The sequence below is a fragment of the Odontesthes bonariensis genome, chromosome 13 (genome assembly GCF_027942865.1).
Source record: "Odontesthes bonariensis isolate fOdoBon6 chromosome 13, fOdoBon6.hap1, whole genome shotgun sequence".
Lineage (NCBI taxonomy): Eukaryota > Metazoa > Chordata > Actinopteri > Atheriniformes > Atherinopsidae > Odontesthes > Odontesthes bonariensis.
Window position 1 is genome coordinate 11,031,925 of NC_134518.1, and position 13,338 is coordinate 11,045,262.

The window sequence follows — 13,338 nt, forward strand, 5'->3', positions numbered from 1 at the left end:
ATAAGATTTAAAAGCATGCCAGGGCACACTTCCACATGCACACACACACTCATACTGTATGCCTCCCACCCACATCATCCTGTTCTGCTCTTTTTACTTCCATCTTCAGAAACCTCACACCCAACCCGTACATTGTTACGTATCAGTTCTATGAGCTCAGTCAGGATAAAAAAAGAAAAGGAGCAGAAAAGGGGATAGGACAGAAGATAGCACGCTGCTTTCTTTCAGTTAAATACTTCGCCCCTTCCACTTCCTAAAAACAGACAGTAAGGTTTAGCAAATTTTAGTATTCGGGCTCGCCGCAGCTCAAAACTCACAGGAGCAGACGCCTCTCTGTGCCGAGATGCCCTTCGATAAGGCACTCAACCTCCAGCTGATCTGTGGAGCAGCTCAGTAAACAGTTTAAACCACTTGACGGCTCCTGTACACGACGTATGCAAGTGTACAGCAAGTGTACAACCTGTAAGAGGAAGCTTTCTGAAACATAGGGCAAAGAAAGCTCAGTGTAAACCCTTTCTGGGGCGAATGACGGTTCAGAGTTCAATAAATAAATAAATATGATAAACAGGGATTTCATCCTTCTTTGCAGGATGTTGCATCTTCACACACACCACGATCCACCCGTACTGTAGGTCCAACCTGCACACACACACAAACACCTGTGAGTGGCTGAGTGTGTAAGCGCAAGTTTAACTAAAAATCTAATAAAAAAAAGGCCAAAATGCTACAGTAGTACCATGTTCTACCATGTTCATCCCATTCGCTGTCTGACTCCACGATTGCAGAACAAGTACAGGACAGAGAAGATGCAAGGCCAAACAGTCTGTTTTCTTTCTGGCCTCACACACAATACATTTTAAACTACTCAAAGTTCTGCTCGTAGCTAAAAACACATTCCAACTAAACTGCTGCACTCTTACATTTCAAACTAATACTGATGGCGCGGCTATAAACAGGGATCACAGCTGTGATCAGTTTAAAATGTGCAATAACAAAAGTGGAAAGAACTGAGGTTCAGCAAAATCTCTTGTTTGGTATGAAGGGCACGCTCCTCGTCTTCTTCATCTATTGCTCAAAAGACAAAAAAAAAATTCATCAGGCTTGAAAAAGTCTAGGAAGGCGAGGGACAGCTTACTGTGGAACGGAGGAGCCTAAAAACACAGAATACTGATCACAAATCCAGTAAAGAGTCGTAGGATTACGCTAGTTTGACTTGTGGAGATGTTGCCTTGTGGGATGTGGTGCCTGGTCCCTCCTTCAGTCCCCTTCCTCAGCTCATCTGTCCTGAGACGGTGCATCCAGTTACCCTCCCATTAAGGCCAGGATGGGCCTGACTGATGGATGGGGAGGACTGGGTCTTTCGAAGGTGGCACTCACGGCCACCGTCCATGATCAGGCCGCCCATCACACTGGCCTCAATCTTCTCAAGGTCGTCCGTCTCTGCGCGGATTTTAGCCTGCAGGAGGCTGATGTACGTCTCATATCGAGTCTTCTGCTCAGAGACAGGGATTAGAAAAGGAGTGATGGGAGTGTTCAGACAGTAAAAACAAAAGAAGCAATTATGGTAACAGTGGCTCTTTTTACATCTGCCATTAACATGTAAGCTGTACGGTTATATTTTATGGATAATGAATTTACTCCTCCTATTGCACTGCATTCTCGTGAGCCCAACGACTCACAATTTGAGCCGTGAGCAATGAGCACATGAGTTAGGGGAAGCTGGTTAGGCGCCTCCTTGTACAAACAAGTTATCTACACACAAATCACGTGTTAATGATTAGTTTTAATTAGATAACTGTTGAGGAATGATCTGAAAGTTTCAAAAATAAAGTATCTGAACACTGCAAACCACCTTATATAGTTACAGTACATAGCTTGGAAACTAAAATGTATATTTAATTACACTGATTAGACATAACACTTGGTCTCTTAGCACTTATTTGCTTAAAAAACCTCCAACAAATAAAAACCTGCACAAGCCCGTACCTCATACGTGAGGTAGTGCTCTTTAAGCCGGTACTCCTCCCACTCGCGGTTTTTTGGATCGGCAGAAGGCTGGTTTTTTCTGTGTTCTTCCAGCTCCAGACTCATCTGCTTCAGCTTGTTCTCATGACTCGGCAGTTGCTCCTCCTGCACCAATCACAGCCAGAAGACCGCCAAAACAGCCAATAAGATGCAAGCAGACACCAAAAGAACAGATATATAAATTACCCATCAGTGAATGGATGTGTGATGCTGAATGACAGCACGAACTATAAACGGTAGTGACTGGATACTGATTGTTGTACTGACAATAATATAATAATAAGTAGTAATAATGTTTTTGGTGGAATAAAACATAAAGGCACAAGAGCAAAAGCTGCTCTTCCTCCTAAAGCTCACCTTCACCTGTGTGTGTGTGTGTGTGTGTGTGTGTGTGTGTCTTTGCACGCATACCTGTTTGAGTCGAGTGGAGGAGGACGGCAGGATGGGCCGACAGAATTTTTTCATGGAGCCGATGGCGGCAGGGAAGGCTGGAGCAGAGAACAGTGCCGCCACCAGGTTGATCCGGAAGATCCAAGACATCATCTCTTCTTCACTCCTGGTTACAGAGAGATGGAGGTTTCCCTCAAAAATAAATTTGACTGCCAACAACAAAAGACATCTGTTGCAATTCATAGAAGTTTTTTTTTTTTTTTCCATCAATTAGACACCCACCCAACTGGTACAAACGTCTGTTGACAGCCAGAATAACCTTTGTACAATGATACAGAGTACTTCACAAACTCTGTGAGATAAGAACGTGGAATATTTGTTTACAGTCAGTCATCAATGCAGCAATCCTTTTTCTGCAGACGTTTATCGTTTAGAAAAAAGTCTATAAGATGCGCTCGTAAAACTAAAAAACAAACAAACAAACAAATTCTTCTCCATTTGATTTATTGGAGTATCATTCATGTATTTACGGTATTCATTTTAACTTGAGTGACTCACGCGGCCTGCAGCAGAAAGACTCGCCAGTCTGAGGTTTTGAGCTTCAGCACGTTGGCTCTCTTGCTGTAGTCAGTGGCACGAGTGGCTAAAGCATGGTGGATCCGCACTGCGTTCTTCAGGTCCACTTCTGAAATGTCAGTGTCCGGCTTGTACTCATCCTGTGCAAGTCACACAAAAAAAAAAAAACATACAGGAACACAGAAACTGTGTGTTAATATCTGAAATCAGTTTAACAATGTCCACAAAGCTCTGACATTGTGTCTACTTTGTGTTCACATTGAGTTTAACACTAGCGTAAATCGAGCTTACGTGTGGTAAGTGCAGCCTTCGAGCCAGCAGGGGGAGACAAACACACACACGAGCATGCCCTGCATCGTTTTTTTTTTTTATTTTCTCCTCTTAAAGCTTTTTCTATCTCACTCTTTCTCAAACACACAGAGCACAGCAGCTCGCAGCATCCACCACTGCTGTCACTGCGGTGGTGGATGTGTTTCTATGGCAACGGGGCAAAGGATGAGCTACCTTCTGGAGATATAAGATCATCCCCTTCAGAACCGCATAGAACTTCTTCCAGCCTCGGCGACCCCTTGGGGCTGAGAGAGAAATAAAGAAAAAAAAAAACTTACTGATTTAGAATAAAAAACTAACAGTTTGTCAACCTTAATTTGCTAGTTTGTGAACGTTCACTCACTGCGTTTGCCGTCCATGTCAGCATGACTCTTGCGGGTCAACACTCCATGTTTGTAGGTGACTGCATTCAAGAGAATGGGAATGGCGATGAAAGGGTTATTACCGTCCGTTACCCTGGCAACACGTTTGGTACCCCCCTCGCACTGCTCCTCCACCAACTCTGACAGACTCTTCCTGAGCTCCTCCTCCTCACTGCACACAAATATCCATTCAGATAAACCCTGAGGTGCTCGTGTTCAAGTGTACCTCTGTAACACATCGGATGCATACTCACACGGCCCACTCAAGCTTTTCATTCTTGATTGAATTATACAAGACCTGTGTGGACAATAAGAACAAAATTACATTTTGTTTATTTGTTTGGCCACAAGGAAGAATTGGAAACGCAAACCTTATCATGTGGCAAAAAACTCTCTTCAGTACCTTTAATAAATCTTTGGGAAAGTCTTTGCTGTTGTTGAGGCCATCAAGATTACTAATGAACTGCTGGCAAGACATCTTCTTCCCAATGTTCTGAGGAGAGGAGAACAAATCAATACACAGACCAAGAGACATTTTTTTTGTACATCCGTGGAGCCAAATCAGTCAGTCTTGCTCAACTCTGAATCAATATTTACAAGCCAATGATCATTTCTGCCCGGTTTTACAAACTCTACGCTGGATGCAGTTCCGACACCACCCACTGGGTGGCAATGTTTCACTGCTGGAGTTCAGCAGTGGTGCCAAGTGAGGTTCTGTCTTTATTAGAGCTTATTTAGCATCAGCTTACCACACCTTTCAGTGTGCCAACCCTCTGATCATGATGCATCATTACAGGAGAAAAACAGAGGGAGATGTTTGTGTAAGTTTACCATTTTCTGTCTGACTCAAAGTGGAAACCTAAATAGATACAGATTCGGAAATATGACAGATTATGTCTCCATTCTGCTGAGGGGCAGCCACATAATAGACAAGACAACCCTGTTCCCTTTTCTAAGAAAACCATGCTCGATTTAGTGGCAACACCCCGTTTACAGTCATAAAAAGGTAGTTGTGTTTAAATCACCGCCATAAACCAACTCGATAAATAACAGGATTTAATACCTTAATTCAAAGTGGCTGTGCCCTTATTCCGTAAAAGTTCATAAAATATGTGTTACCCACGTTGTTATAGGTTTATTTAAGATACTGGAGTCTAGAACAATGCACTGTGGCTTTTCTTATTAGTATACTCACCACCTGCAGAGGGGCAGCGAGAAGCCGGGGACCAAATATGGTTAGCGGGGGGGGTGGAAAAGGAGGATAAGGAGGTGAAAAGAAAGAGAAGATGTTAGTTGGAGGAGAGATATTCATTAAAATGACTACTGGCAAAGACTGATTTGAGTTGAGGAGGAAGGCCCAGGAAAAGTAAAGCTTAGCACTGGGGGTGTTACTTAAGTTGACCACAGTGCTCCCGTTTTCATACTGCACAGATGAGACTATTCGAGCAGAGGAGAGACAGAAACAGGTCAGAAAGTAGGCCGGGGTGTAGAAAGAGAAACGCAGGAGAGGAGAGGGTAGCCAGACAGGGAAAGAACAAAGAGATGTGTAAAAAAGAAGATGTAAACGCTTACATCATCGCATCGCTTATGATAAATTTACTTTATAGGTTGTTTTTCCAACTGGAAGATGGTATGAGTGAGAATTCTGTAGAACCAGAAAGCCAAAAGAATATGGTACATACATGTCCATGTAGATCAGTGTTGAGCAGCATTAGGGCACAGGTTAATGTGTGGGCTCCATCTGCAATGGGACAATGCACAAGGCCTAGATCAGCTTCATGTCACACCACTTCTCCACACACATACTGTAATGTTTGGTCAGCTGATATCCGTCTGGAAATCTGCAGCATGAGTAACTTAAAGGAACTCAAATACTTTATGATCCCTAAAGTTTTCTCTTCACAAAGCTGTTGCCATGTTTGTCATCGCCCTCACGACTCTAACCGAGGTGTCCTGCTTTGTGTGGGGGGGCTGCAGAGTATTTTTGTCTTCCCTCATCTCGCAAAGTGAGGTGATATCCTGCATTTCGACTGGCTCTATTTTTCAAAAGTCAACACGACAGGACAGACGCTTTATTAAGATTTGGCTTATATCCAGCGGCTGTGAAGAGCGAACGGAAGGCTCTCACCATAGGGGTTGTGTTTGATGTCTATCACACTGTGCACATGTTGGGTCAAGTGCAGATTAAAAAGGTCCCATCTTTGACGCCTAGTTACATCCATACAACCAAAATTTAAATGATAAAGATTTTGGCAGAATATCATGGACATTACTGGGGAACTACTAATAAACAGTTAAAGCTGGTGGATTTTTTTTATTTCAAATGGGAAGTAACACGACATAAAGTGTCTCCCAGGAAAAATCTGCTGGCTCTTCCAATGCTACAGGTCAGCGGGCTCTGGCACTAAACTAAGTCAATGTACAGGCAGCTGCTGCGCCACACCAAGATTGTTGGAGTGAATGGAAACACGCAGCCGTCGACGCAAAAGTTCGGCAAAGCTCGCAGAACGCACACACCGCGCTCCCAGCGTGAAGCCGGCCTCACCTTCAGCCGTTAGCGTCTGTGGGTTGCAGTGGCAGAAGCGCCTGGAGAAGTGGACAAGGACCCGCTCTCTCTCCTGGGTTTCTCCCATCAGTGGGAAGGCCTTCAAGAAGTTCCTGCCAAACACAAACAAAACTGATTAAATATTTCACTGAAGTCAAAACTGCTTTTTAGGCCTGTGCCACTGGTCTAGAAAGCTCTTGCACGCTGCCAGAGGATTTTCTGTTCAATTCAATTTCAATTCATTTTTATTTATATAGCACCAAATACAACAAATGTAATCTAAAGGCACTTAAATAATAAAGTCTAATTCTAGCCAATTGGAATTCAATTCATTGTAATCAGAATTATTTATAAAATAATCCAATTCATTCATATAGAGCCAATTCAAAAACAATTTCCTAGCTAAGGAAATTCCTGTTTCTTAATTGCCTGCAGTAATGACGGATTGTAGGCATGCTACATGCTACCTTTCAACGGCAATATTTTCAAGTCCACTCAGCCAAAGACCCTGCGCTGAAGGCTTCGGTCTGAGACAGCAACATGACAGGCATAAGGCCGGGATTACCTCTGCAGCTGTCAGCTTCGCAGGCCAACCATACTCAACGTGGCAGCTTGGTTAGAACAAAGCTAAATGTTTGTGAGGAGGGACTGCGAGAATAGCCGCTATCACACATTCGTCACTCGCAGGTGCTGAGTGAGCGTTACCTCAGGGCTCGATCCAGAGACAGGCCAGAGAAATCAAAGAAACTCAGGTACTCTGACGCCACCAACTGGCTGAACTCGTTACTGCAAACAGACGGGGAGAGAGCATCCGCACATCAACATGGCGCTGGAAGGGTGTGAATATCTTAAGCCATTTTTTTCCTGTGTTAAAGAAGTCTATTGAATCAAAATCTTAAACAGTTATCCATGTGTCCGTCTACATATTTGTCATTCAGCCATTTCAACATGCTCATCAGTGCAAACATTATGCGTCTGTCTCATAGACTCACCAAATAAAATAACTTCAGCACTAAAGCACCTTTTTTGGTGATTTATCGGTTTGTCGGTCAACATTTGTGTATGTGTGTGTGTGTGTGTGTGTGTGTGTGTGTGCATGCTCACTTCTTGCCCAGGTGTCTGGCAACATCACAACGCTTGAAGCCCTCGAGGTGATAGAGACGCTTGGCCAGCCTTTTGGCGGCCTCACTGTCAGGTCGGCAGCCATTGGCCAGCGTGTCGGTGCTCCCGCGCTCCAAACGCTCCAGACTGCCCAAATCACACTCCTCCGAGTCAGACAGCGCGTCTGTGAGGTTGGCATCGCTGGGAAGGAGAACATATGCGCAGACACACACACACACACACACACACACACACATATAAAATCAGGTTAATAAATGGGACACATCCATTGTTACTAACTTAAAACCCACAAACCTAAAATTAGACAGAAGAAACTAAACTGCTGAGCACAAAATTCAATCACAGAAGAATATACATGCTAACATAACTTGAATAAGGTTTAAATTATTTCTCATATTAACCCAAGTTCACTGTCATTTAATGCCCCACTTTGATACACTTAATATGAGGGATGATTATTATGCTAAAGCCGGCTCCTGCTGCCCCTGAATCACTGCTTAAAAAAACCTCTAGTCTCAGTGAAAAGTGAACCTCTGACTTCATTTGAATTAATGTGCTATACCTCAATTTTACCTCCAAACGGAAGCATGAAATTATAAAAGTGAGCTTTTTATATTTAAGGTGAGTTCACACGCCTCAATCTTTGTGGACTTTTATATCTTTATACACCGGATACTTCACATGGGCAGTTACAAGTCCATTAAAAATCAGATAGACTTTGGGAAAGGGCTATAAAGAGGAGCACGACATAAAGCGGAGGATGCTACAGACGCCCTGAACCAGCCCCTCAAACTTTTTTACTTCGTAAACCATGAGTTGGACTGCAGCAGTTTTCGCACTCAACTTTCACCCTGATCTTAACTGTTATTTGTTACACGGTTGCAAAGCTATGATGGGTACCCATAACCACCTTTGTGTAGGCGTCACCAAAAGATCATTTTTACATAACACACACACACACACAAAGACTCACAAGGTGAAAACAGTGCCAGGTGGTAACAAAGAATCTTCGCTTGCTGACTTCAGCAACTCCCCTGAACTTGCCCTTCGGCATAACCTCCAACAATCGAAACCAACTATTAAATTGTCTATTTCATGCTTCTTGTCTTTTAGTAGACCATCAATTCCAGCCGTCACTGGGCGAATCTGTGCAAGCATGAAGCGGGGAGTGAAAGCAAAAGACTTAGCGTACAGAATTTACCCTGCGGGAGAAGTTAAGGAGAAGAAAGAACAAAATGAGCGAAAACACCTTTTCTCCAACACTAAGAAGCTTTTTTGGGGGGGGGGTTCCGCAATAACGCATCACTTTGACGCTGTGAATATTGTAATAATGCACGGAAATGGGTCAAACTGAAACGCATCAGTGTTGTGTTTTTTTTGATATGCTGAATTATAAACTGTTGATGCTGATTTGAAAACAGCTTCATTCAAGGTTATTCTCTACTCCAACAACATTTCGACAGCAGCCATTACTGTTAAAGAGTGAGAAGTGGATCAAAGAGGAATGCATTTATAAAATCAAAGAAGCAGAAACCAAGGCATCCCATTACTCCCTCGTAGGGGTCATGCTTCCATTTCTCCAACATTTCCCATGATGCAACTCAAAAGAATGTTTGCAAATGTTTCGTCCTGCTAACAGGTGACCCTCTACCAGAGAAATAAGGCCGCCGTTGCAGTGTACAACGCAGAGACTGTTTAATGAACCGTACACGTGGGCTGAGGTCTCACACTCTGTGTAACTGCTTAGTTGTTGTCAGGTAAACAGACAATCAATTAGTGCCCTGCTTACCTATTTCTGACTTACCATGGCAGTCTGAATGATGTTGAGCTGAAGCCACAGCACAGCATCACACTGTATACTTAACAGCAGTATGCCAGAGTCAATGAGCGGGAAGTGAATGAGCCCTTTTTTTATTGACATTTAAATGAACCGCAAGGATTTTTTTTTTGACTGCAAGTTCATAAAATGCTGAGTTATTTGACTTGTGCAGCAAGCAACTTCACTTCTGCCCAAACTACCTCCTTGCTCGGTTTATATTTCCCACTCGGCACCAATGCCCCCAAAAACAAAACATCCGACATTAATGTGAAGCAGCCTAACAGTGTGCTCATCTGCCCGTTTATTTGCACATATTCATTTACCTCCATCAGTCTCAATAGCATTTGCTCATTTCCTGTCTTTGTGCGCATCTGCATGGCACCGGCAGCATTTTTTTTTTCTGTACTGGATAATCTCATCAGCTAAATGTCATTACTATCGCAAATTCAATACATTAAACACTGCTGTAAGTAAGGGATTAGCAGGTTACCATGGATACAGCGGAAGCCAAGTGCCATGCTACTAGAACAATGACTGAGACAGTGACAGAAAATTAAAAGCTGAAGACAAATACTCCTAAAACATAAATGACGAGTTTCCACAGCAAGGAATCGGCGCCCTGGCTGACTGTGAGCTTCCCACACAGATGACCTTCAGAAAGGGCCTTTATTTCCCTGCTCTGGACAAGGTTGCACTTCGGAATCTCGGCTCACTCCTTTATCTTGTGGATTCTTAATCTGGCCTTTGACATAATAAAGAAGAATTTGCCATGGCAAAAACAAACCATTACACCCAACAACACTGTTCCTAGAGTCCCAAGGAACATAAACTCCTCAATCACGATGAGGTGGCTAATGCAAACTCCTCCACCTTATCATGGCAAAGCATCACTAGCAAAGATAGTGACAACATTGCGGAAACAGTGGGGATAAAAACTGCAACTCACGGGGTGCCTGGTCCCAGCCTTGGGGACAGGGTGGGGAGTTTCCGAGAAGAGTAAAACCACTGCTATTTGGAGTGGAGAACGAGCCATCTGATTTGCTTTGGAGATCTGATTTAAATGCTTCCTGTACTGCTCCCGCCGGAGGTATTCTGGACACGTCAAACAGGGAGGAGACTCTTTAGCAGATCTACTCAAACTGACAACACATCCCATTTAACTTGGGAAAGTGGTTCCTTTTTAAACCCAAACGGATGGAGCTACATGTGAATATTTCCATTTCACATGAGTACCTCTACACACTTTGGGACACAGGCGCACACTTACATGGATGCACAGAAAAGAAAATGAGCCTTTGGGTAAACCATTAAAACAATATCTGGGCCTGTGTTTGCAGCAGAAATTGCTCCTGCTTGTCTGACCAGATCAATTCACTTGCTTCAAAGAGACCTCATAAATCATTCAAAGCTCATACCAGTCGTGGGGCTAAAATGATACCGCCACCCTTCTCCAAACGCTCTCAAGCAATGACAGAATCACACAAACACAAAGCGCTGGCGAGTGAGAGGCGATATTAGGTGCCACACATCTAGTTCAGCGTTTGAGCCGAGACACTTTGAGTTACTGAGGGCCAAGTGACACACAGCAGAGCTATCAGTGCATCTAAAAGGCCCAATTCTGTATCCCCGGGCCAGGCATATTCAGCCACTGTGACCGCCACTCAGTCTGCGCGCATGAGTGTGCATGACTGTGTCAAAGTCAGAGAGCATGATGAGGCATGCCAGTGACTCACATGCTAATCTCTGTGGCTGTGCACCGCCTGTACCCACACCTCCAAGGTGTGTCTGCATGTGGGGTGTGTGTGGGACGAGGGTCGTAATGGCATCCTCCGGGAGCGTAATCAGCTATCAAGGGATTAACTGAATTGCGGAAGATTTTTCTTTCATTTTCGTGTGCCAATTGATTTTGAAACCGAACGACAGCAGACGCAGTGTAGAAACGGGCACGGAGATGAGTCGTGTGTGTGTATGCGTGATTGCGAGTGTGTGTCAGTCAGGGCATATGCTTCAGCTTGTTGATGCACAAAACCTTGATGCAATACTGGAAATCTGATGTTTACAACCACAACAACAACAAAAAAACCCAGTATCGACACCTCTTCACACGAAAAACCAACCAGTTCAAACTCATCTGGTGAACCGATGGCAGCTTTTGCTGCTGGTAAACAAACAGAGAAAGACGCACACTGATGGTTTTCTGCACGTTCTTAAACAGTGAAAGGCTGCTTGGTTAACTCTGGTGGGTAAAGATTTGGTCACAAGTTTTGGGGCATCCTTTGGGTCGTCTGTAAAGGAAAAGAAAAACTGATATATTGATAATAGAAATGACTGAGATGCTGCCTTAACCTAAACATTACACACAATGCCTTCCCATGGCTGACTTGATGAAACAATCATAGCATTATCTCCATTTATTCTATCAGAGTGTCGTTTTAAATCCAGTGCACAGCATTAATTAGCAGGAATCTGGGATTATATTTGGGATAGTAACCATATAGGTTGAAGTCACTTTTAGACTGATTTTAGGGGCCATGAATGAGTCTTTGTGAGAATGTGGTAATAGTATTATGGTTCAATTTACGTCACGGTGAAATTACACCGCATCTACATCACTATTTCCACTTTTGCCACGCAGCATTAAAGTTAACGTTCCCACCCACTTGTAAGGCAAAGCCAAAAACTGGAGTGCAGAGATGGTAAACTTACAGGAGATGCAGCAAAAAGTCGAAGTGAACATCATATTCCTCTTTCCACATGTCGGATCTTGGAAATCTGCGTTTGAAGGCGCGCTGCGGTCCGCCCGCCTCATCATCCAGCGGTCGGTAAAGCGAGCATCGGCCCGGTTTAGTTGCGTCAATTCAAGTCAAAACCGACGTCTTCGGCGGCGGTTAGGTTCAAAACTAACCCAGCTTATCTGGAGCTGATGAATTGAGGGGTGTTAATGCACGATAGCGCCAGCGGGCAGCTGTTGTGAGGGTTTTTCCTTGAAGTTTCTTGGCTGGTTTGGGCGCTCCACAGAGCAGAGGATGTTGGAGGCGGAGCAACCGACCGACTGCACAGATTTTTCCTGATGAAGTGAGCTGTTCCTGGTGGTGGCGTTACAATGGCCCTTGTGTGTCCCAGCCAACACAACTTCCTCTGCTTTAAAATAAAGGCCGTTAGGCCAGCAGATCCACTCAGTATCAGTCCAGTGTGCTGACTATTGAAAATAAGTTGCTTTTCTGCACGTTAACCGTGTACTGCTTTTATTAAGGTACAGACACCAGGGATGTAAACCAGAGCACAGCTCTCTGACCTTAGAATAATACAAAGGGGACCAAACTGATTTGCTTAAACAGAAAGGTTAATGCTTCATTTAAAATGGGAATATCAAATGTTACAGGGCAGAGCATGATTGAGACAAAAAATTCCTGCTGTAAGTGTGAGGGTAAATGATATGAAGCCATTTATTGGCACTCACATCATGTTATTGATTTTGCTCTCATAATAGAAAAACGGTAACGCTGAATTTTATTGCACACCGACACATTTCTGCATGCTTGCTTCAACCTCCTAATCCCTCCTTCCTCTTTCTAATCTGGTGGAAAGAAGAACAATAGAAAGAGCAAGAGGATGGACGAGCATCCGCAAGGTCAAAAGTAGTAAATCTGGTGACGAGGTGGCAGATGAAAACAGAAACAGTGTTTCTGGACAAACAAGCACCGAAGCCTTCGCCGCAGTCTAATTCGGGGGTCTGCGGATTATTAGGGAGCCTACGGACAACACAAATAGATTAAATTTCCTTTTAAACTCAACAGAAATTCAGTGAGGACTGAGGCTACAGCATCCTGGTCACAAGTCACCCTGCCATGACTCACAGATAACTTGGTCGTTCACACACAATGGTTTTTCACAGACAGCAGAATCTCTAAACCTTGTTGTAGCATATCATGAAAAATCTGATTTAGTTTTAGGACAGTTAGTCAAAAGAGGTTATGCAAGAAAATATATGCAACCTATTAAAAGAGACTTATATTGTGCTTTTTTAGTCAGTCTGCCAGTTAAGATTGTCATGATGCCAAAGTGGGACTCAAAAAGAAATGAGCCTTTGGGCTTTGAGCTCAATCTAGCAGCCAATGCACTCAAGAAAACAAGAAACATTCAGTCATTCATGAAAGCAACAATCTTAT

The 13,338-nt window shown here is 43.6% G+C and overlaps 1 protein-coding gene across 5 annotated transcripts in view; it reads right to left on the reverse strand.

The window, feature by feature from the left end:
* Window positions 1–596: 596 nt before the first annotated feature.
* Window positions 597–13,338, reverse strand: part of psd2 (pleckstrin and Sec7 domain containing 2) — a 30,065-nt gene continuing 17,323 nt past the window's right edge. For 2 of the 5 annotated variants that reach the window (XM_075480912.1, XM_075480911.1), the window contains exons 4-14: window positions 7,333–7,530; window positions 6,934–7,014; window positions 6,229–6,341; window positions 5,366–5,424; window positions 3,938–4,176; window positions 3,665–3,855; window positions 3,496–3,566; window positions 2,974–3,131; window positions 2,437–2,581; window positions 1,987–2,130; window positions 597–1,492 (exon numbers count right to left, since the gene is read on the reverse strand). In XM_075480912.1, coding sequence (XP_075337027.1) covers window positions 1,271–1,492; window positions 1,987–2,130; window positions 2,437–2,581; window positions 2,974–3,131; window positions 3,496–3,566; window positions 3,665–3,855; window positions 3,938–4,176; window positions 5,366–5,424; window positions 6,229–6,341; window positions 6,934–7,014; window positions 7,333–7,530 — 1,621 coding nt within the window. In that variant the 3' untranslated portion in view covers window positions 597–1,270. Of the gene's footprint in view, window positions 1,493–1,986; window positions 2,131–2,436; window positions 2,582–2,973; window positions 3,132–3,495; window positions 3,567–3,664; window positions 3,856–3,937; window positions 4,177–4,930; window positions 5,121–5,365; window positions 5,425–6,228; window positions 6,342–6,933; window positions 7,015–7,332; window positions 7,531–11,875; window positions 12,223–13,338 lie in introns of those variants that run through there. The other 3 variants (XM_075480913.1, XM_075480914.1, XM_075480915.1) reach the window with 3 other exon arrangements.